This window comes from Mastigoproctus giganteus, chromosome 2 (assembly GCF_048544385.1).
Source record: "Mastigoproctus giganteus isolate SK-2022 chromosome 2, ASM4854438v1, whole genome shotgun sequence".
In the NCBI taxonomy this organism is placed as follows: domain Eukaryota; kingdom Metazoa; phylum Arthropoda; class Arachnida; order Uropygi; family Thelyphonidae; genus Mastigoproctus; species Mastigoproctus giganteus.
Window position 1 is genome coordinate 111,344,649 of NC_143576.1, and position 25,921 is coordinate 111,370,569.

The 25,921-nt window shown below is 38.6% G+C and overlaps 1 protein-coding gene across 1 annotated transcript in view; it reads left to right on the forward strand.

Annotated features, from left to right (window-relative positions):
• LOC150089496 (dynein beta chain, ciliary-like) overlaps positions 1-25,921 on the forward strand; it is a 1,205,440-nt gene that overhangs the window by 660,809 nt on the left and 518,710 nt on the right. Inside the window, 2 exon segments of the mRNA XM_090390004.1 lie at positions 6,248-6,409; positions 23,641-23,837. Coding sequence (XP_090246130.1) covers positions 6,248-6,409; positions 23,641-23,837 — 359 coding nt within the window.

Here is a 25,921-nt window from a genome sequence, read left to right on the forward strand (position 1 = left end):
AAGGTGCATCTTATACATGGGGAAATACGGTACTCCACACTGATTTGCGTATTTCTTACACTTCTAATAAATAACACATCTCTGTTAGAGAAATGTGTTTTCACTCTCAGATGATTACCACAATCTAGAAGACACCATTTCGAAACTGTTTGGCTTCTCATTGGTGGGTTGGTAGGTGGTACTCATCTGAGAATAAGTAACAATAGATTTCTCTAATGGAAAGGTATTACTTATTAGAAGTTTAAGAGATAGGCAACTCATTGTGAATTATTTCAGAATATGAGAAATTCATATAATGATACCTTGCTTAAAATCTTCAGTTTGTTTTTAAATTCTAGTTATGCACTATAAAGTATTTAAGGGCAAAGGCCTCATGCTACAAGGTGGAATGACTAATATGTAGGTTAGTGCAAATGCATCATTTTAACATAGCTATCTACCAAAGTAGTTAAATTAATTAATTAAATTGGCATCGTTTCAGTTATATCTCATATTGTGACTGCCTTCACAACGAGTTGCATGGTATTGTACCACCTCGAATAAATAACACTTCACCAGTGGAGAAGACTGTTGTTATTTATTCTCAGCGAATACCACCACCCAGACGGCACCGTTTCAAAGCTTGTTGGCTTCTCTTTGGTGGGTGGGCAGGTACCCTGGTGTTGCAATAGTGACAACCCAGTTATGAAGTATAACTTCACAATATGAGAGATGCTTGATGGTGTGTAGTGATATAGACTATGAAGTATTTAAGGGCAAAGGTGTCATGCTATGAGGTAGAGTGAAGGCAGTCCACATTATAAGATATAACCAAAACGATGCCAATTTAATTAATTAATTTAACTACTTTGGTAGATAGTTATGTTAAAATGATGCATTTTCACTAACTACATATTAGTCATTCTACCTCGTAGCATGAGGCCTTGCTCTTAAATACTTTATAGTCTATATCACTACACACCATCAGGCATCTCTCATATTGTGAAGTTATACTTCATAACTGGGTTGTCACTATTGCAACACCAGGGTACCTGCCCACCCACTGAAGAGAAGCCAACAAGCTTTGAAATGGTGCCATCTGGGTGGTGGTATCCGCTGAGAATAAATAACAGTAGTCTTCTCCATTGGTGAAGTGTTATTTATTTGAGGTAATACTATACCATGGCAACTCGTTGTGAAGGCAGTCGCAATCATGAGATATAACCAAAACGATGCCAATTTAATTAATTAATTAATTTAACTACTTTGGTAGATAGCTATGTTAAAATGATGCATTTGCACTAACCTACATATTAGTTATGCACTATTGACGGAATTAACCTCAGGGGTCACATCTGGTGAGTATGAGCTTGGCACACCCAGGATCCTGAGCTGGATATCATCATTCTTCTCTTTCTTGGTGATTCCCTTTTACTTCTCTCTCTCTCTCTCTCTCTCTCTCTCTCTCTCTCTCTCTCTCTCTCTCAGGGTAGTTCAGATTTTTTTTTGCCTGGTGCAGCATAAGCCTCAGGCTTCCTTGCACCATAAGGCTAATAATAATAATTTGCACAATTTGTCATAATCTAAATTTTAAGTATTAAAATAATGTTAGGTTAATTAATCTTTTCAATATTATCTTGTACGGCCGTTTTATTTAATAAATTTGATTGATATTATTTAATAATATTTAATACTTAAAATTTAGATTTATTTAATAAATCTAAATTTTAAGTATTAAAATAATGTTAGGTTAATTAATCTTTTCAATATTATCTTGTACGGCTGTTTTATTTAATAAATTTGATTGAAATAGAATTTTCCGAGGGCAGTTAGGAACCTAATTCCCTCACTCAATTTGTACCATTGCATCTCTGGAAAAATAATTATTACAATTTCTGTTTCACATAACATTACATTAGCATTAGCATTAGTAAAGGCACATGATGCAAGAAAGCAAGCTTATATTGCATCACCCAAAAAAAAAAAAAAAAAAAAACTTCTAATTTCACCCCTCCACTCGTCCCAAATGTTAATAAATAATTAAAACAAGTGCATGGCAAAGCAGTAGAGCAATATTAAAAATAAACCATACATAATAAAACAAAACAAAACAAAAAAAGTGAGAGGGAAGAATCAAGATAAAGGGTGTTGTAGAAGGAACTCTCCGAAAGCAGTTTAGAAAAGCTAAAATACTTGATACAATATAACAAAAATATTTTAGAATATTTTTGTTATTTATATATGCCAATTAGTTCAAATTTAGCAGCTCCCCCTTGGAGCACCAGTCCAAATTATGTAAAATATCACTGAAAATAGAGATGAAAACTAACTACAACACTTGACCAACAAAACTAAACATGAAAATATAGACTGACCATTATGCTCCAAGTCAGCCTATTTTTCTTTATATAGTTGTTTGTTTTACTCATCACAGTCATTAGACCTATAACACATTCCTACTCTAATTTTTGTTTTCCCCAGTATTATGTCACGTCTGACTCAGGATTGCACTGGTCACTGGATGCACTTCCTTAAATTTAATATGCTTCTTAATTAAGAGCATTACCTCCCTTTCTCCCATCCTGTCTGTTCTTTCTGTACACATTGAACTCTCTGTATTCAATTTCTGCATCCCTTTTGTCTAAACGGCACTGTGGCTTTGATATCTTCACAATATCTGCATGTGATGACTTAATCAGTATTTAAATTCATCAAATTTATTTGTTATGCTCCTGTCATTAATCTACATGCATGTAGCTATGCACCTGTTCTTACTCTTAGTTATTCAAACACAGCCCATATATTTGCTTTTTTCATGATGACCCACAGCAGAGTTTGAAAACCTTGACACCTTGCTTTCCAGGTTGCTGCATGTTCCAATAGAAGCAGTGCAAGAATCACTTTCACCTTTGCCTGCAGCTCTAAATAATCTATTAGTCTGTGTATCACCCCCTCCCACAAGCTATTAGTTTTTTGGCGAACTTAACACTGTCATGATAGCATTGGTGAATATTCTTTCACTTCTTCTATTTAAGTGTATCCCATATCTGTAAAATCAATCTCCTCTGTTAACAAGTACAGACCATGCTGTGAAAAATTCTACCCATTGAGCTTTCCACCGTCTCTCCAGAACTGAACTGATTGATATAGCTCAATACACCCACCCTGTTGTGCCTGTGCAGGATTGCAGAAAACTTTCATATTTAATCCTAACTTGCAACTTTCCCAGCAGTGCCCTGTCCTTATTAATTATGTTCTCAGATCTACTGCTTTTAATATCATTAGTGCCTAGATGTACGACAATATCACCTTTCCTGCCCTTAAAAGATCTGCTCTAGTCCACCTTATTTTGTCCCTGCAGACATACCTTTTGTGTTCCACCTATCCTTTTTTGCACAATATATTTTTTGTTTCCATGAGAATAGAGTCACCAAAATGACTACCTCCATCGGGATCAGCACATTCTGCCATGGGGATTGCTACCATGTTGCCTGATGCACAGGTGAGGGCTCTGGTATTGTGGCATCGACTTGGGCTGCTGAGAGCTTTATGAGTGCCCATTTTAATTTCTTCAAGGACATCTTGCCATGTTCTTCAAGCTGCTGGGGTGAGAACTAGCAAATGAGGTTTAACATTGACAAATGTAATGTACTGCATATGGGTATCAGTAATCCCAGAACAACATACCAATTGGGTGGTACCACACTGAAGATGGTGAAGAATGAAAGTGATGTAGGGGTAATTGTTGGGTCTGATATGAAGTTTTCTGAGCAGTGCAGACAGGCGGCTAGGACAGTACTTAGGTTTCTGTCAATGATATATAGGAATTTTACCAGCAGTAATATGGAGGTTGTATAACCACCGCCATATCGCTGTTGTATAAGGCAACGGTTAGGCCAAATCTTGAGTACTGCATTCAGATCTGGAAGCTTCACTTTCAGAAGGATATGGATCTCCTGAAATGAGTCTAGGGAACAGCAGACAGACAGATTAGTCAAAGATGCAAAAGTACCCTTTTGCATCTTTGACTAAACAAAAGACTGGTTCTACAAATTGTAGTGCTTAGAAATTAAGACTTTTGCTAGGCATGTTTGAAGTTTATGACTTTAAATAGCTTGAGTAAATTTAAAGATGATTATATCTAAATCTTTATCGAACAACACACATAAGGGGATGAAGTTTAATCGAGAAAGGATGGCTGCAGGATAGATGTACAAAAATTTGAGAGTAATAGATTGTTGGAATACCTTTAAGTTTTGTGAAGGATAAGTTAGTGTTGAATAGGTTAAATAAATTTAAGGAGAATTAGATAAATTATTAGAATTAGAAGCAGGACATATGACTTGGGCAGTGTTTCTTTTTCTTTTTTTTTTTTGCTGATGCTCGCTTTGCTTTCTTGTGTCATTTGCCAATACTAATACTATATAATGCTTTGAATGGGAATAATAAAATGAAAGAGGGTAAAATTTTTTTTGTTTATAAATAATGTTGGAACTAGGGTGTCATAATTTTAAATTTAGGTAGAAGTGTTATAGACCAGATTGTAAGGGGTTTTGGGGTTTTCTTTTATTCAGTGAATTGTTTGTTATTAGAATAATTTGCCTCTTCATGAAATTGTAGAGGTTAACAGGTTGAGAAAATGCAGAGGACTGCTGAATTGATTTATAGAGTAGTTTCTTTTCTTTTCTATCTGTCTGTCTCTCTCTCTCTCTTTTTTTTTTTTTTTTTTTTTTTTTGTTGGCTGCTGTAGCAAAAGCCTGGAACTTCATTGCACCTTATAGTTTAATGCTAATACGATACAGTGGATTCTGGTTATTTGGGCAGCCATTTATTTGGGACAAATCTTAAAAAACAGAAACCAATCGAGAAAATGGCCAGGGTTTAATTCGCTTAATTGGGACAGCATGCCGTTTAATTGGGGAAGGAGACTGCAGCACTGGAGATTACCCTACGATTGTCTCCAATGGTACCACTTGGTTCGATCAAAATTCTGGAGGTCACAACTATAAAACAAAAACAATTAGCAGTCACCTGTTTATTGGGCTTTTCTGTTAGTGAAATCTATCATAAACGGACAGTAAACTCGATCTTACTGAATTTATGATAATACCGACAGCTGGAATTCTATGGGTTATTATGGTGAAATGTGTTTACACTTCCATGAAATCTTCAATCATATAAAAAAATTAATTTTCAGATCTTCTCTTCATTCCTATTTTTAAAGCTTTGTAACTCGTTACTCGGTTCTCACTTGCGCGTATTGTGTTACTTGCAATTTGTGTGTGCCGTGTTCTTTGTTATTGATTTCTTATCTTTTTACTGTTTTAAATTTTAACCTCCACCCACAAATGTCAGTGAACAGAAATGTCAACTAGTTCGTATGTACATATTACATTTCGTATGTACATATGCCAGTACGTATTAATTATTCCGATTATCACGTATATTCTTCCAATTTTCACGTATCATTTAATTTTTTAATTGATAAGGCAATAAAGGTAAATTTGTACTTAATATATCTTTGCTTTTATAGCCTGTGGATAATATTTCTCCAATTTTCGCTAATTAGAATCACTGTTTAATAGAATTAAAATTCAATTCACAAACGTGATCACAATGACCGGCACTTACTGCACATCATCATCATCATTTGGCACCTCCGTAGCCAAGTGGGCAGAAGCAGCAGTGCGTAGCACATGCTTCTTGATTAGACTGGGGTTTGAGCCCGTGACCACTAAATACGGAGAATGCGGAAAGGTCAGGGAATGACCACCGCATATATCCCCCGAGCAATATGGCCTTAGTTGCTAATGCTTCTAAAAACCAAATAACAAACAAACAAACAACATTACTGCACATCGTATAGTGAACAGTACTTTACTATGTTGAATTCGTCGTAACATGATTTGATTGTACAATGAACCAATTGTAAAGGGGGATACATTGTATTTTTAACTATTTATGTGAAATCAGATAATTGGGGCAGCCGCTTAATCGGGCCAAAATGCACTAGTCCCAGTGTGTCCCAAATAACAGGAATGGACTGTATATAAATGGCCATTATATAAGAAAATAGTTACATACACTACATGAACTTCTCAGACCATATATGTCCATAGGGGTCAGACTATAAAAAAAAGAAAAAAAATTATTTATTTATTATTCAAAATTAATTGTCATCGAAGTAATTATTTTTTCACATATATATATATATACTCTTCTTATGTCTCTTTACTTCATAAATTTTAATTATATAATTTCTTTTAAGGGAATTTTATTATCTGCTCCTGAATATGCAAAAACACAGTTTGACTTGGTAAGCCTTTGGTTCCATGAATGCCAAAGAGTATATCAGGATTGTTTAATGGATAGGAATGATGTAGAAGTATTTACAAAAATGCATTGGGAACTGGGAAAGACAAGTTTTGAGGTAATTTTATTTCATTTTCAGTTGGAAACTTAAATCGTCAACTTAAAATCTCATTTGAATAAAATAATATTATTTCACAGATGTTAATCTAAACCACTATTCATATTAATGAGACAGCATTGAGAATTGACATAGACCAGGTGATGTTTATTGCATATTTTTTTCTACTGTAGCAGTTTACTTTCTCAAATTTGTTTCTTCTAACTTACTACTATCAGATGATCATTTTAAACAAATGGTAACTCCTAAGCAAGCTCCAAATGGTAGATCCTTTGGAGCACAGTTCTCAAAAAGTTAACATTATTACCTCAAACGTCTCTGCCAAATAATCACATTTTCCAAATGGTATTTCATTCAGAAAGCCTTTAGTTGGGGCAAAGGAAAGTAAATGCCCAAAACAAAAAAGAAAACCTCATGTTTTGGATGCAGAAGTTGCAGTATTCGTGATGTGCTTATGCTAAGAGAGGTTAAAAGTCAGGGTAATTACTTCTAGAAATATGTGATCTCTTCTAGAAAACTGGGTGTCATCAAAGATGAACAAGGGAGCATTTTTGTAAGAAAATCAGACAGGACTGAGTTTAAAGTTAACCATATTTTCTTTGCACTCCCCTCCACTGAAGGCGGCTCTGTCCGTTCAGCAGTTTTTAGCCAAGAACAAAATGGCAATGGTCCCACCCTTCTGAATTGGCTCCATTACTTCTTCCTGTTCCCCAAACTGAAAATCCATTTAAAAGGATGAAGATTTATAAACATCACAGAGATGTAAGATGAATTTCAGAAAGTGTTGGTACAGTATCACGAAACATGAGTTCCATAAGATACTTCAAAAAGGTGGGAGAAGCCCACTTTTTTATATATATATATATGTATAAAACTCTGGAGTGGACTTACTCTGAAGGTAATAATTCCAGTACGTCTAATGCAAGTAAGCCTAAATTAATTTTATTGCCCCAGTTTGGAAAACTTTGGCTTACACTTTGCAGATAGCAAGAATATTCCCAGCTCCTTGGCATAACCTGGCCTCAACAGTGCTCTTTTGTGCATGCTATTCTCTCTCTCTCCAGTTATTAACTGGCAAAGAAGAGGCAGTGAGGTTATACAACAGCTGAATCTGGATGCCTCCTTCAGAGTTCCCAATAGGTTTTGGTCTGGCCTGTTAAAATTATTTTAGAGCTTTTTTTTTCAAAATGTAAGGGATACTGGATCTCATCATGATGCCCATAATGACATCAAAATACATCACTTGTAAGAGGAGAGGGTTGCCAGAGTTCTAAAGTAACATGGCTTTCCACCATTTCAAGCCTCTAACAAGAAAAGTGGTGGTATTGCAATGGATGATGAGAGATCTCTCAAATTATAAAGCATTTGTTATACATTGTCTCAGTGATGAGCATCAGCAAGGCACACACAGTTGTCTGGGGAAAAGGAATATCATGAATAAATAATGTGGCCCTTCATTTCCTTCTTATCCTTTTTTTAGGAGGTGCTGCTCAATTGTAGTAAAGGCTGAAGCAGCTTATAACACTAGCCTTACAATTTGAGAGATCGATGAAACAACCTTTATGTTTACTTACATAAGTGAAGTTCTGTTCTACTGCCTTGCAAAAATTTAAGCCCAGTCCATCAACTGATGGGATCCTTTCACTTGTTCAGATTACAAACCTAAGGGGGCATAAATTCAAATTAAGAAAAGACAGATGTAGAATAGATGTGGCAGAATTTGCCTTTAGCCAGTGGGTGGTTAATTGCTGGAACAAACTTCCATCTGTCATTGTGGAAGTTGATAGGTTAAATAAATTAAGGAGGAACCGGACAGGGCATTTGGAGGGAATGGTGTGATTTTTTTTTTTTGCTGATGCTGCATAAGCTCATACACTTGCTTTCTTGCATCACATGCCACTACTACTACTACAAAACCATAGAACTTTTGATTGGAAATAATAAAGCTTACCCCATCCACCTACTTGGCCTGCCACCCAAGTGAACTTAAGTTTGAAATATTGTTTTAAAATGGATTGTTTCTATCTGATACATAAGGTTTTTTTTTTTTTTTTAGTTAGTTAGTTAGTGCATCGGCTACTGTGGTCATAATGCACCTCCCAAAGTTTTTGCATTTTACTCTGATCCAAGCCCTAGGCGGGATTCGAACCCACGACCTTTGGGTTGCCAAGCAGGCACTTTACCCACCTGGCTAGCCCGGTCGGCGATACATATAGGAACTGGTACTCTAATCCAGGTGTTTGGCATACCAGCAGTTTATAAAAAAGTGTACCAGCACTTATTTATTTCCACTTAATGTATTGGTTACAAATTAAAAATAGTGTTCTCTATCCAATTTGCAAAATTGTTCTATTGTAGTGCTTTAGATAAAATTCATTGACTTAAGACTTACAGTTACTGAGAACAAGATGAAATGACAATGAAACAGAGGTATATGATAGTTATGGTTGTTGTTTTCTTGATTTTAACAAAAAAATTAGGTCGTCAACACTTGGAGACAAGTTTATCTTAAAAGCTATAATCTGAAGTTTTACATTTTCAATACTGCATAAGTGCTGTATCCAAATTAATGAACGTGGGAGCAATAGTATCTATAAGATTTACAGTTTTAACACTAATAAAACATTAATTTAGATACTTGTATATTAAACTGTCATTTTAAATTTTAACTGAAATAATGTTAAAAAATTGAAATATTCTATAAAGTTAATTTATATTTCATTTCTATTGTGGTGATTAATCATCAGTTATTATATTGTGCAGGCATTTCTAGATTGTACTTTTATGCTTTAAGAGTAAAATCATTAAAATGGATTAAAAAGAAAAAAACAGAAGTTATTTAATAAATTAGCTTTGAAGCTGATGTGAAAAAAAATTTTGTTAGTGTATTTTATAACAAAATCTCACAAGAACTGTCAAAGGTTGAGGTAGAGGGTTTTAACATGGTGAGGAGTGTTTAATATTATCTTCATTAATGAACACCTCTAGAAATTAACAAACTGACTTTTTAATTCTCGATCTACAGTTTTATATTCATTTAACAATTTACTGTTGATGGTGTGGCATTTATTAGAACTCCTTAAATCCAAAATTAAAAAAATATCTGCTACTTCTTGAAAGTTTTATATAAAAACAAATTCCCAATAACCTAGAATTATGATTTGTGCCACTGTCGCGTAGCACAGCGGTCACGTTATTTTTAGCTCCTGTATTATCGTGTCAGAACTATGGATTTATTTCGTGTTAAAAGTGCAGTTTGTTACCAAATGGATGATCACAACTTGAGGATTCTGTTGGTAAGCATAGTTTTGTGTTATTAGAGCTCTCTTTCGAGTTTCTTCCATTTTCTTCTCACAGCTATTGTTCTTTGGTCACTCCGCTTAGGCGCCATAGCCGAAGCTTTAGGGAGGTGGCCACTCCTTTGCCTGACCACCACAGTCTCTATTCTCGCAAATTTGACTGGGGCTATTTTCCCCCTTCCGTGACCTTGGACGGGCGTCGCTCGGAGCTGCCAGTTTCACCGTTTTGTGCCTCTCGTTTTTACTTCCTTCTCACACTTACCCAGTGCTTGTTTCAATAGCACGTATGCGGCACAAATTTCACCATCTGCATAAAGATCTATACAGCAGACCTGTCATCACCTTTCGATATTAAATTTGCACTATAATGGACGCTCATTAAAAGTGAATAATGCTCATTAAGTATCGAAAAATTCTTGGTGCAGTTTACCAAATTAGGAAGTGAATCCTATAAGTACTACAACTTTATAGAGTTTTGTGATCGCTCACTATGTCGCGTATCACTATGTAATATGAGCACAGCTAATAGGGGAACAGAGTTCTTCATAACGTATGATAAGTTATTCTCTATTTATCGCCATTATTGTAGATTCTTTTAGTGCTGTAGTAGGAGATTAGATGGAATTCTGAAAACTAAATACTCTTAAGCTACTTGTGTATGAATAAATGCAGTGTTAGCAGGAAAAAAAAAAAAAAAAAAGCCTTTTTATTGTCAAGAACACCAGCATGCAGGAAGCGACCTATGAGATGAGGACTGTACCAGCAACGAAAAAGAAGTGGAAGAAGCTGGACACGCCCAAACCTGACAGAGAAACGCGAAGCCAGAGTGCTCAGCTAAAGGACACCCGGAAGGATTCCCTCCCACAAATTGATTTGACTGTGGAGAAAAAACAACCAGAGGCCTCTGCACCCTTGGACCCCTCCTGGCCAGAGGGCACATTGTTGGAAAAAACTCAAATCCTGCGTACCGCCCTTGAGGATCTGATGAAAGACTCTAACAACCGGATAACCACTGGTGTTAGGGGACAGATTGTTTCCCTCTGGACAAAGTTGGAGACAATTCTCTACCAGACAAACCTAAAATATGTAACAACTGCTGTGAAACTGGAGGCATACCTAGATGGTGGGGCAAACAAAATGCAACAGCGTGCCCCATGTTATGCACAAGCGCTGAGGACGTCAGCTGGTGAATCAGCAATAAAAAGCAGTGTGCCTGCTACAACAAAAAAGACCTTGCCAAAACAACCACACCTGGTGGTGCTCCGACCAACAACCATTGAGGAAAATCAAACAGGCGAACAATTAAAGATGCAAATCATGACCAGCCTAAAAGAAGAATTCAAGACAACCAGAATAAAGTCGGTCAGGAAAACTAGAAATGTCGGAGTACTGATAGAGACAGAAACAAGGGAGGAAGCACAAAAAAATTATCACTAATACCAAAATCACTGAGCTGGGGCTCACAGCGACTACCCCTAAAAGAAAAGGGCCCTCAATAGTTATTTATGACCTGGATAAAGACCTGACCCCGGATCAACTAACAGAGGAAATCTATCAAAGAAACCTGATGTCCGCTCTCCCAGAACACAGAAGGGACGAACTGCTGACACCAAAATATTCAACCAAGTCCAAGAATGGCACTCAACGAAACTGGATAATTGAACTTGTGCCTGCAGCATGGAAAGTATTAAACATCCAGAACAGAGTATATGTAAATTGGGGCAGCCACCGCTTCCGTGAACATGTGGCTGTACCCAAATGCTTCAGGTGCTGTAAATATGGGCATACAACGCACACCTGCACCCAGACTGACCCCACATGCGGCCACTGCTCGGCAAAAGGCCACACTTACAAGGATTGCCCAAACAAGAGTACTGACCCAATCTGCACCAACTGCAAGAGTCTGAAGCTGGACTGCACCCACTCAATCAGGGATAACAAGTGCCCCACCTACCTGAAAATTAAGAGCTTGTTCCAATCCAGGCTGGATTATGGGGACGCGCCTTAGAGGATACAATACTACAGAGGTAAAATTTTTGCAGATCAACGCACAGAGGGCCAGAGCAGTAGCGGATCAGATCCGTATCAAGGCTGAAGATGAGAATGTAGATGTCATGATAATACAAGAGCCATACTCACACATGAAGATAGTCAGGGGATACCCCTTGACCTACAAGGTAGTACAATTCGAGGACGACACCCCCTGGGCCGCAGTCACGGTCAGAAATCCGGATATTACGGTGACCAAAATCACACAGCTTTGCACAGCCTGGGCTGCATGTGCCCACCTCACCACAGCTCTGGGGGCATTTTATGTTATTGCCCTCTACTGTCGACCGGGCGAAGACATAACTTTCGCCACAAGATACCTCCAACTGGCTGCTGACACCCTTCCCAACGCTAAAATTATAGTAGGGGCAGACGTGAACTGCCGGTCACCAATGTGGCATAGTCACACGCCAGACAGACATGGCACCAGAAACGGAACTATATTGGAAGAGTTCCTTGCAAATTCAACGTTGACAGTGTTAAACCAACCAAACAATCTGCCCACATTTAGTAATACACTGTGGGAAGCCACCATAGATGTCTCCTTGGCTTCCAGGAACATCGCTAATAATACTACTGACTGGTCCATCCAAGAGGCCTGGACAACATCTGATCATCGAGCCATTACATTCCAACTCAACAGATCACTGACTAGAGTACCGGCAGCTAGACAAACCACTCACAGATACTCCATATCCAAAGCAAACTGGGAACTCTTCCAAAGTACCTTAAAAACCAGCATACAACAGAGACAGAGTGAGCTTGAGTGCCTCGAAGACCCAGATCACCTCCAAAGCAAGATAACAGAGATCATAACGCACACAAGCGACATCGCTATTAAAAAGAAAAATCCAACCCCTGGGGCTGTGCCGTGGTGGAACCTAGAACTGCAACGACTCCGGAAAGAAACACAAACCAGAAGAAAGGCCTTTCAGCGGGCCAGGCGCTCCTGGCCGACGGCAGAGGTTGAAGTACTCCGACAACGCTACAAAGAAGCAAGGAACACTTACACAGCCCAAATCAGAAGCTGTAAACAGCAATCTTGGGAGCGCATGGTCTCCACTATGGGAAACGAGAACCCCTGGGGAATCGTCTACAAACTGACCATGAATAAACTCCCCCGAGGGGAAGTTATTGCCGCCACCACATTGACCCAAGGAGGCATGTCCACAACCTGGGAGCAGACTATTTCCAATATCCTGGACACAATCTTCCACCCGGCTATACAACCAGAGACAACAGAGCAGATCCAACTCTGCTTAGAAAATGAAAGCTATCAAACAGCAACGACAGAACCTCACTTCACCATGGAGGAGCTCAAGAGTGCTGCCACCCTCATTAGGGGAAATAAATGCCCTGGACCACCAGACCTCTTGGAGCCCGAAATCATCAAAAAGACAGTACAGTGTTCCCCGAACCTGTTGCTCAACCTCTTCAACCTCTGTCTTCACTGTGGCACCTTCCCGACTTCGTGGAAGAAAGCAAACGTCAAACTAATCCTGAAAAATCCGACCAAACCACCACACCTCCCAGAATCGTACAGACCGATCGCACTTCTCACAGTTGCAAGTAAACTACTTGAACGCCTTCTCTATAGACGAATAGAGCAATATTATGACAGGGCTGGCCTGGCCTCACCCAACCAGTTTGGCTTCAGGCGGGGTCGCTCAGCCGTGGATGCCTTAATACACCTACAAGAACAAGTAACAAGATGCACCAAGAAGTATTTCCTTGTGATTGCCGTGGACTTTGCTGGGGCCTTTGATGCACTTTGGTGGCCAAGCATCTTGGCAAGGCTTCGGGTTGCTGGGATCCCAGGCAACCTCTACAGGGTCATCAAGAGCTACCTCACAAACAGATCCATCAGGATTGTTGCTCCTTATGGGACCTCTCCAAGAATACATTTTGCGACTGTCCACAGGGTTCGGTCCTTGGACCACTACTGTGGAACATAGTAATGGACTCCTTCCTAGCTATAGACCTTGACGAGGTAAAATCGCAGGCCTTTGCTGATGACCTCTTACTAACAGTGTCAGCGGACTGAAGGACACAACTGGAGACACTGGCAAACCGGGCTCTGTCCACCCTTCAGGAATGGGCAAAGAAAAATCAACTTAGAATATCCCCTGCAAAGACAAACTCCATTCTGCTCAAGGGGTGCCTCAACCTCAGGCGGCCTCCACAAATCAAGATTGACCAGAAAACAATTAAATTCTCAAAGCAGCTGAAGTACCTAGGCATGATTCTAGATCCAAATCTATCATTTCAGGACCACCTGAAATATTTGCGTACAAAAGTCAGACGATACACTGCATTGGTTGCCAGAGTCACTCGCAGAGACTGGGGCGTAGACAGACGGGTGCTACGTCTTTTCTATAAAACCATCTTCACCCCAATAGTCACGTATGCATCTGGCGCATGGTATCAAAAAGCCACAACTGTTGTCAATAAACAAATCATTGACTCGATTCACCGACCAATCCTTCTGACCATTACTCGAGCTTGCAGCGCAGTGAGCACGCATGCCCTGCAAGTCCTTGCTGGTGTCCTTCCACTGGACTTAGAGATCATTCGACAGGGCCTCACGCACCACCTGGACAAGGGTATCCCACAGACATGTTTGGGATTCACCACCGACATCATCAATAGCAAGACTATGGAAAAGAAAAAGCTGCATGCTCACCTGCTGCAGATGTGGCAGGATAGATGGGCCACCTCGCAAAAAGGCGAAATCACCAGAAAGTTTCTGCCCAACATTGGCCGGGTTTTTCCGAACTTCCCACCCTGGTTTTCCCCGGGCCTACAAGTCACATACCTATTGACAGGACATGGAGCTCTGAATGCAAAGCTATCCCTACTCGGAATACAGGAAGATCCCACCTGCACCTGCGGGGGGGCTGGAGAGCTGGCAGCACCTCATGCATGATTGCCAGCTGTATGACGACCTCCGCACCGCATTCATCACCAAAATACAGTATCTACCATACGGCCAGGAGTACCACATCTTGGACACCAAGGAAGAATATCAGGCTTTCTCCAGCTATGCACTGGCCCTGTTCACAGGACGGAGAGCTCTTATCGCAGCAAATCGCAATCAACAACTGACACAATAAGGAAATGAACAAACCTCGAAGGAAATCATCCCGTGGAAGACGCCTGAATCCAATGGTCTCCGATAATCAAGGCACTAAACCCTGAAGTGGACCTAAAGTTGAATAAATGAGAAATGACTCTATAAACAACATTGACGCAAACACCACATGGATGGGAAATGTCACAAGAAAGACCCCACAAATGCCGACAAGCAAACCCGGACCTTTTGACGGTAAAGACCGCAGAACGGACGGAACCACCCCATGACCGATCATGCTTCAGTCCGATCGCTCCTGGAAATGGACTAGAACCACTAGCAGCTCCGCTGCCAAACGCTATATGGCGAGCTGAATGGGGTACCCTTACCCTATTCATCTTAAATTCCCTATCCCCGGCAGGAGGGAGAGGAGACATGCTCTGTTTCCTCCCTCCCCTGCCAACCCATCTCTTCGCCTGGTGAGGCATGGGCCTGCCTCACTGACCACCTGGGGTCGCCTTCTCTATCGTCCCCATGCTTCTGCCTTTCCCCCCCCAGTCTTCAGTCTCTTCCCCCACTCTAACTGTATACCTTATCCATGGCAGGGGGAGATAGCTCTTCTTCGTCTCCCCCACCCGCCATCCAAACTCCCCTCTGGTGTGGCATGGGCATGCCATACTGCCTAGCAGGGGTCATGTCCTCTATCGACCCCTTACTTCTACTTCTACCCCCCCCAGTCTTCAGCCTCCCCTTCCTCCCACTTTTATCTTTCATCTAACGTATAGCCCACACGTCTAAATTTAATAACAACAAAATTCTGCCCGACCTATTAGGCCTTTTAACACATCTTTCTAGGGTTCAACCCCAACCAGCGATTTGCTAACAGCAATCTCCTTAAGAATTAACGTCAAACGCCTATATATATATATTTTTTTTTTATTATTATTTTATTTTTTTTTTACTTTTATCATTATTATTTTTTATTTTTATTTTTATTTTATTATTTTTTTTTTACTTTTATCATTATTATTTTTTTATTTTATTTTTTATTTTATTATTATTATTATTATTATTATTATTATTTATTTTTTTTTTATTTATTTATTTTTTTTTTTATTAATTTATTTTTTTTTTAGGTCCTAGCCACTGAAATCCCAGGAAACTAGGTGGCAGGACCTGCCGGAGCAACTCATCATGATGCTGGACACCCGGCTAGCCTCCACGTGGCAAGGTATGGGCAACGTCGGGCCCCACCAGGGGCCAGGCGGCCAATAAGCCGGACAAACAATGGGCACAACAGATCACACTGCACAGACATGACCCACACACTTTCAAGTCTCTGGCTTGACAGTGTACTGTCCTCGATACAGCGAACATACGCGGAGATGGGAAAAATCCCAGGCGCCGTCTGAAACGAACATACCTTATACCTTATAACCTAGAATTATCTCCTCGCTTTATTGAGTGCTTTTGTTTCAGCAGTTGTAGCTTCCTGAAGTAGCATGTTTCCCAGTGTCAGTAAAATCATGTGTGATATGATGGGATTGTTTACTGCTAATCAAACTCTCTGTCTATAAAAATGTTTCTTTTTATACTCCTCCAAAATGCTCAGAGAAGGCTTCATTTTAATTGCTTTATTGTTGTTGATATCCAGTGCCACATTAAACAATGGGCCATGCATTTTTTGTGGGAGCATATGGGCTTCACTGTGCAATTGCTTTTAATCATGAAGAACAGCTACTATCATTTAAACTGCATGTCAAATAAACTTTTAAAACTTTTAGGATGTCAAAAATTTTAGGATATCAGATGAACTAATGAGATCTGTGGCAAAGAAGAAAAATGTATGAGATGCATATAAATTACAAGGCAACACAAAAGCCTATGTAGATATATACTAGTCCATAATCAAGTAACAAAGGAGGTTAGATATGTGAAGGCATATTAAAGAAATCTTTGGAAAAGGAAGCAAAAGAAAAACAGCGAGGACATTGTTACTTATATAAACACTAGCAGGAGAGGGGAGGGGATGAATCAAATTGGTCCACTTGATATCGATGCTTCGATTGTTGATGATCCTACTCATCTAATACTAAATGATTATTTTGCCTCTACATTCACACATCAGGAATTCTTTAGGGAAGGTGATTCCAGAAGTTTGTCACTAACAGGGAACTATATGATTTTCTATAAAACGAGAGGAAATAGGATGAAAAATTATTATTATTATTATTAATAGCCATATGGTGTAAGGAAGCCTGAGGCTTATGCTGCACCAGCCAAAAAAAATTTGAGTACCCTGAGAGAGAGAGAGAGAGAGAGAGAGAGAGAGAGAGAGAGAGAGAGAGAGAGAGAGAGAGAGAAGTAGGTGGGAATCACCAAAAAAGAGAAGAATGATGGTACTGATACCCAGCTCAGGACCCTGGATGTGCCAAGATGTACTCACCAGATGTGAGCCCCTAGGGTTTTGTTGAAGTTAAACATAAGAAAGGCACCTGGGGTGGATAAGATCTATCTAATTATATTAAGGGAGATGGTGAAGGAATTAAGCAAACACTTAGCCATACTTATGAGAGCATTCTTGGATTTAGAAGGGGGTACCCATGGGCTAGAGATGTGCAAATGTATCCATAAATCACAAAGGGTATCAAGGTTGACACAAGTAATTACAGATAGTAATAGTAATGGAGGCATGAGATGCAATAAAGCAAGTGTATGAGCTTATGTAGCATCGGCCAAAAAAAAAAAAATTTCATACATCCATTTTCTCTAAATGTCTGTCCAGTTCCTCCTTGAATTTATTTAAGCTATCAACTTCCATACTGACAAATGAAAGTTTGTTCCAGCAATTAACTACCTGGCTAAAGGCAAATTTCCACACATCTATTCTGTAACTGTCTTTCCTCAATTTGAATTTATGCCACTCTCCCCAGGTTCATAATTTGAGCATGCGGACGAATCCCATCAGAATTCAGCATGCTCAACCTATTCAAGGCCTTATTCATCTCAATCAGATCACCTCACAGATGCCTAGTCTCCAGCCACTGCAATTTGCCGAACTTAAGCCTTTCTTGGTAAGAGGACTGCTTCGTTCCCCTCACCAATGTTGTTGCCCTTCTCTGTTCTCGTCGTTCTAGCAACTCTACATCCTTCCTAAAATGCAGCCTCCAGACTTGTATGCAGTACTCAAGGTGTGGCCTGACCATTGCCTTAATACAAAGGGATAATCACCTTGTTTTCCCTACTGGCAAAATTCATGTTTATCATTGACAATACCCCATGACCTGCTCTGGCAGCCTGTCTGCATTGCTCAGAAAACTTCATATCTGACTGTACAATTACTCCCCCAAGGTCTTTTTCATTTTCCATTTCACTGTGTGTGGTACCACAGAGTTGGTAGTTACTCCGAGGTTAGTGCTGTCCATATGTAGTACTTTTGCATTTGTCAATCTTAAACTTCAGTTGCCACTTCTCAGCACATCTGCCCAAATTTTCTAGATCCTGTTGCAGTAGCATATTGCCATTACTGTCATTAACAATCCTGCCAACCTTTGTATCATCTGCAAACTTCGACATTAAGACTGATATACATTCATCAATATCATTGATAAATATAGAAAACAACAGTGGCCCTAACACCAAACCCTGCAGGACTGCACTAATAACATTAGTCAATGAAGAGCAGCATCCATTGCTTACCTTTCAACCACCCTTTTATCCATTGTAGCAACTTACCCTTAATACCATACTGTTCCAATTTGTACAGTAGTCTTCCATGCACAACAGTGTCAAAAGCTTTTCTGAAATCCAAGTATATGATATCAAAATTATTTTTTGTATCCAGTTCCTTTGTAACCACATCAGAGTATCCCATCAAATTTGTCAGACAAGATTTTCCCTTAACAAACCCATGCTCTTTCTGAAATATTAGTGCAGTCTTGTCTAGATGATCCTGCAATGCATCTTTAAACGGTGACTTCATTATTTTAACCGGAACAGAAGTTAAACAAACTGGTCTGTAATTATTCGTGTCACCCTCAGATCCCCATTTGTGAATTGGAGATATATTTGCACATCTCCAGTCTGTGGGGACTTCTCCTGAGTCCAACTATGTTCTCCTAATTATGGCTAAGAGTTTGCTTACTTCCTTTGCAGCCTCCTTTAATATAACTGGATAGATCTCATCCACCCCAGGTGTCTTTCTTATGTTTAACTTCAACAATTTCTCCTCCACTTTGCTCTCAGTTATTACAAAATCATTAAGCACTCTGTTACAGCTTGATAAACCCTCGCCATTTTCCTCCCTTAATAACTTCTCATGTGTGAATGTAGATGCAAATTACTCATTCAGATTATCAGCTATCTGAGCAGGATCATCAACAGTCAAACCATCGATATCGAGTGGACCAATCTGATTCATCCCCTTCTTTCTAGATTTTTTATATAACTAAAGAAGTCTTTGCTGTTTTTCTAAGCATCCTTTGCCAAAGATTTCTCATAAGCTGTCTTCGCTTGCGTAATCTTCTTTGTGATTTGATTACAGATCTGTTAGTTTAATTTCTGTTCAGAAAAATAATGGAGTCTCTGGTTAAAAAGTAATGAAGGATCACCTTGGCAAGGCTGCAGTTATCTTCAGATACTGGATAGTTTTGTTAAGGGGAAATCTTGTCTGGCCAGTTTTAGTGGTTTCTACAATGTGGTCACAAAGGAACTGAATGCAAAAAAATAATTTTGCTATCATATACGTGGATTTCAGAAAATCTTTTGATACTGTTACACATAAAACACTACTCTACAAGTTGGAGCAGTATGGCATTAAGGTCAAGTTGCTGTTATGGGTAAAGGGATAAAGGATGATTGAGTGAGAAGAGACAGAGAGCAGTGATCATGGATACTGTTCTTCATGGACTAATGTTATTAGTGGAGTCCCTAAGGTTTGGTGTTAAGCTCATTGTCATTTTCTATATTTTTCAATTAGATTTATGAAGGTATATCGGGCTTAATGTCCAAGATTACAGATGATACAAAGGTTGGCAGGGTAGTTAATGGCAGTAATGATGGTATGCTATTTCAACAGAACCTAGAAAAGTTAGGCAGATCAGCTGAGAAATGGCAATTGAAGTTTAACATTGACAAATGAAAAGTACTGCATATGGATAGCACTAACCTCAGGGAAACTACCAACTCTGTGGTCCAACACTCAGTGAGATGGAAAATGAAAAAGACCTTGGGGGCGATGGGGTAATTGTGCAGTCAAATGTGAAGTTCTCTGAGCAGTGCAGATAGGCTGCCAAGAGAGCTCATGGGGTTTTGTCAATGATATACAGAAATTTTAATAGCAAGGACAAAGAATTGATTATCCCATTATATAAGGCAATGGTCAGTCCACATCTTGAGTACTGTATACAGGTGTGGAGGCCTCAGTTTAGAAAAGGATGTAGATTTGCTGGAATGAGTACAGAGAAGTGCACAGAGATTGGTGGGTGGAAACGGGATCCTCTTACCAAGAAAGAATTCCATTCTGCAAATATATGAAATACATTAGAATTGCAGAGATATTTCCTGCTATATTTCCATGTAGCAGCTGAAATAAATAAAATCAAAATTCTTACATTACTTACATTAAGTTTTGATTGTAGAGACACTTTCTATTCTCACTAAAGATAAATGCAGCCTATTTGATGCTAAGGCTTGAAATTATGTTTAACTTTTAAGAAAACACCATTATCCAATGTTCTTCCTAAGTTGCTGATACACTGATGAGCCAAAACATTATGGACCAGCAAGTTGTTATGCAAATCGAAGACTGCAGGTGAACTATGGCACAGGTCAGGACACTGTATAAAAAACACATGATACTGAGCGCCATTAATCAGTGTTACTCTTGTTCTTCAGATGGAAAAGGCAGTGGACTTAAGCAAGTTTGACAAACGCCAAATTGTAATGGCCAGACAACTGGGTCACGGTATATCCGAAACGGCATGGCTGGTGGGATGCTTACGGTCAGCTGTGGTTAGTACCTACCGAAAGTGGTATGAGGAGGGAAAACCCATGAACCGCCAGCAAGGTGATGGATGACCACAGCTCATCAATGCTCGAGGTGAGCGAAGGCTCTTCCGGATGGTACGTGGCACCAGAAGGGTAACTGTGGCACAACTCACCAGTAATTGGAATGCTGGTGACAGGAGTATGTGTCACAACACACAGTACATCGAACCCTGCTGAAAATGGGGCTGCATAGTTTAGTTGCAGGCTGCTCTGAGTGTCCATGCTAACCATAGTTCACCGGTGACAGCGACTACAGTGGGCACGCGAGCATCGAAACTGGACCTTGAGTGATTGGAAGAAGGTCATCTGGTCCAATGAATCATGTTTCCTGTTGCACCATGTGGACTGTTGGGTACGCATGCTTTGTTTACCTGGGGAAGTGATGGTGCCTGGATGCACTGTGGGACGAAAACAATTCAGTGGTGGTGTTCTGTGTGATGTTCTGCTGGCATACCCTGGGTCCAGTCATCCACGTGCTGGGCATTCTGACTTCCACCACCTAACTAAACATCATTGCTGAACATTTACATTCTTTCATGGCAATGGTCTTCCCCTCTGGCGGTGCCATCTTTCAGCAGGATAATGCGCCGTGCCACACTGCCCGGATTGTTTGAGACTGGTTCGCTGAACATGAGGAAGACTTCCTGGTATTGCCCTGGCCTCCAGATTCCCCAGATATCAATCCCATTGAGCATCTGTGGTTTGTGTTGGAACAACAACTCCAATCTGCGGCATCTCAACCACAAACCTTACAGGAGTTAAAGGATCTGCTGTTCTGGTAATGTGTTGGTACCAGATACCACAAGGCACATTTAGAAATCTTGTAGCATCCATGCCTCGCCGGGTACAAACTCTTTTGGCTTCACATGGAGGACCAACATCATATTAGGTTGGTGGTCATAATGTTTGGGTTCATCGGTGTATCTGTTTAAATTATATAGCCAATTATTACTGTTTATGTGATATTGCTGAACTGGAAAAAAATAAACTGAAACCCAAAAGATTTCATTCACCTGGTGAGTGGCTTCTCTTATTGAACAGAGGCATCCATCAGCTGAATGAGAAGCTTGTAAGCTTCAGAATGGCTGGCCTGAGGACATCCCCAGACAGCTTTTAGATTTCTAAATGTTAAGCAGATTTATCTATTCGGATTCAGATGATGTTATACAATTTAAAAAGATATGAGAAACTTTGACAAAACTCTGAATGAGAGTGTTGTCTCTAAGTGGAACATAAGCCCAAGCCTTGGTGCCAAGAACACAGAGTTCACTTTCACTGAGAGCAGGAAATCTCTTCGTCATCAAAATAATATGCATATAATGTAACTTTTGATATAATATCATATAGAATTGTATTCAATATCAAAATAAAATCAAGAAGCAGTGTTCCAAATAGAACAGAACAGGATAACAAAAGGTGAACAGAATATTGCAGAAAAGAGGAAAGAAAGAAGCAAACAAGTTTTAGGAACATGTTTAAAATGACCTCCATACAACTTAATAACATGCTGTGGACAGTTCTCCTTTTTTTTTTTTTTTTTTTTTGTGTTTTCCCTACCTATATGCGTTTATGAACTCTTTACAGATTTTTATCTAGGACTGATGTCTATGCTTTAAAGCATAGGTTACTTTTTAGACAATGCTATTGTCTTTAAAAGTAAATATATTGTGTTGTCTTGGATTCCAACATACCATTTTATTATGTCCTTTGTTTACTTATGTAATATTTTGTATATAATGATGTCTATCACAAATGCAGACAAATTAGTCAAAATTGTATCTCAAATGATATTTTGCATGCCATTCACCAGTATTGTTGGTGTGAAATATCATACACATGATCAGATGTATATTAGAAGGTGATGGTGCAACTGCAAAGAAAGGTGTGAGAGAAAATATATGTAGGAAAGTGTTCATACTAATCTTAAATAAAAATGTATTTGACTTCTAACTGATAGAAATGTTTTATAATGTAAAAATTGCTTAAAGAAGGTAACTCCAAATATATTGAATGTTGGAAAGACTGTATGTATTGATAAAGGAAATGCATGTGTTAGACTTTTTGAACAAAGTTTGTTCTTTTCATTGTTTGTTGAAACTGGAATACAGTACTTTGAAATAAATTGTGTTTTCCTTGGATTCTGTCTGTAGCTGGAATGCGAAGTATTTATACAAATGAAAAAGAAAATAGAACAAATTGTTATGTTCTTGTGATTAGGAAATTGGAATATTCAGTTGGAGAATTTTATATACAAGTGGAAGTGAAAAAAGGAAACTCTTTTAAAGGAATATTTTTTTTAACTTTGAAAAGTTGAAATATGATTGTAAAGAGATGCAATATAAAGTTAGCATAAATGTTAGATTTAATTAATCGGATCTGTGAAAAACACAAGTAAAAAAATATTTTTCTTTCTTAAGAGAATTAAAAGGTATTCATGGGAAAGAAGTTGTCTAAGAAGTTGTTTGACTGCCTATTGTGGTCCCTTTTGGCATAAGGAAAAATAGAATTAAAACATGTTACCAGACCAAACTGGATAAAAATTCACACAATATAAGTAATGCAACAATGAAAAAAGTTCGTGAGGATGCAGAACAAGAAGTGGGTTGGTAAAGTATTACCAAGAATAATAAAAAATTGCAAAAGAATAACAGATTATGCAGTTAATTCATTAAAATTTTCTTTTAATTGTAAATTAATTTTCTCTTTTTCAAAGTTAGTTTAACTCCTTTTCTCAGGTTTAATTTATATTCTAATTTCTGTTTTAGAATATGGATGAAAATAAGATTCTACAAGCAAGTTCTACAGTTTTTTCTCACTTCTCTGAAGGACTTCACTCAAATCATTATTTTCCAGTAACAGATCATTCTTCTTTGGTTGCAATTGTGCAAGAAGCAGTTGAGAAATATAATAATAGAAATGCTAAACTTGATGTTATACTGACAGATGATGCTATTAAACATATGTAAGTTTAAAGTTATAATATAAAGTGTACCGTATTTTTCTGCAAAAATAGCAAAAGGACAAATGAATTGCAGCTTGATAATTTTCATTGTTCGCATGATGGCTCTGCATGGATTTTGTAATAGCAATAATGAAAATATTTTTTACCTAAATGTCAGTTGTTATTGGTTGTATAGTAAATCAGATTTCACCAGTATGTCATATGTTGAAATATACATTTTCTTACATGACGCAAATGACAGAGTTCATTAAACTTAAATTAGCTCAGTGATGGTGGTAGATCACCACACAGGTTACCTTCAAAAATAACAATACCATGTTAACCTTTAATTAGTAATTAAAAATCTTAAAAGTTTTTTCTGCCTTCTTAAATATAGACATATATTTTTAAATCAGTAATTTTTGAAGCATTTTTAATGTTTTTTGCAGAATAATTAGCATTGGTAGTGGCAAATGATGCAGCAGGTGTATACAGCATGAACAAAAAAAAAACTTCCCATTTCGCCTGTCCATTCCTTCCAATAGTTTGTCTAGTTTTTTCTTGAATTTATTTAAGCTATCACCTTTCACAGCAACAGGTGCAAGTTTGTGTTAGCAGTCAACCACTCGCTGGCTAATGGCAAACTTCTGCACATCCATTCTGCATTTGTCCTTCCTGAGTTTGAATTTATGCCCCCTCGTGAGCATAATCTGAGCAAGAAGAAGAATCTCATCTGCATTGAGCTTGCTCAATCCATCATCATCATCAGCCATTTTCAATCCCCTGCAGGATGAAGACCTCTCCAGCAACTTTCCAGTTCCTTCTGTTTTGAGCCCTGACCATCCATTTACTACCCACAAACTCATGAATTTCATCTATCCATCTCCGCTTTGTCTTCCAGGTTTTCTTCTAGCTCCTCTTGGGTACCATTCTGTTATTTTCTTAGTCTATCTGTCATCAGCTATGTGTGTCCTGCCCAAGACCATTTTAGTTCTTTAGTTTTGATAAGAATGTCCTTTTCTTGAGTTTGCTGCCTAATCCATGTGTTTCTCTTCTTATCTAACAGTCTGATTCCCAATATAATTCGTTCCATTCTTCGCTGTGTAGTTCTCAGCTTCTCTTCCATTCTTTTGGTGAGTGCCCAAGTTTCACTTCCATAAGTCATGGTGAGGAGTAAACATTGGTTCATTATTTTACTTTTCAGACAAACTGGGATATTGCTCTTCAGTATGTGACTATATTTCCTAAATGCTATCCATCCAAAATTTATTCTTCTCTTGACTTCCAGCCATTTATCATTATTACAGCTAATAACTTGTCCCAGATAAGTATATGACTCCACTTTTTCAATTACTGCTCCTTCAATAATTATTTCCCTTTCTGTGGCATACTTGTTCATCATTACTTTTGTTTTAGCCATATTCATCTTTAGTCCAAAATCCTTACTAACTGTGCATAACTGATTTTCCTCTAATTCTTTGGGATCGTGACTTATGACCACAATGTCATCTGCAAATCGTAAATGGTTTAGGTACTCTCCGTTCACATTGACTCCTTTCTGCGACCAGTCTAATCTTCTGAAAGCTTCCTCAAGGGCAGCAGTAAACAGGTTTGAAGATATTGTGTCTCCTTGTCGAACTCCTTTCTCGATTTTAAATTTCCTACTGTCTTTACCTAGTCTAATAAAGGAGGTAGCATTCTCATATATTTTCTTCAAAATCATAATATGTGGGGTATCTATGCCTGTCTTTCCAGTGCCCAAAACATTGCCTTATGCTGTATGGAGTCAAATGCCTTTTCATAATCCACAAATGCCAGGCATAATGGTGTTTTATATTCATTTGCTTTCTCCATTAGCTGTGATATTACGTGAAGGTGATCCATAGTTGAGAATCCTGTCCTACAGCCAGCTTGCTCTTTCGGTTGATTCTCACCAAGTATTCTTTCTAATCTGTTAATAATGACCCTTGTGAACAACTTGTAGATGAGGGATAACAAGCTAATTGGTCTATAATTTCCAATTTCTGATTTATCTCCTTTCTTATGCAGTAAAACTATGATTGCATTATCACACCTTAGGCATCACACCTTTTCTAATGCACTTT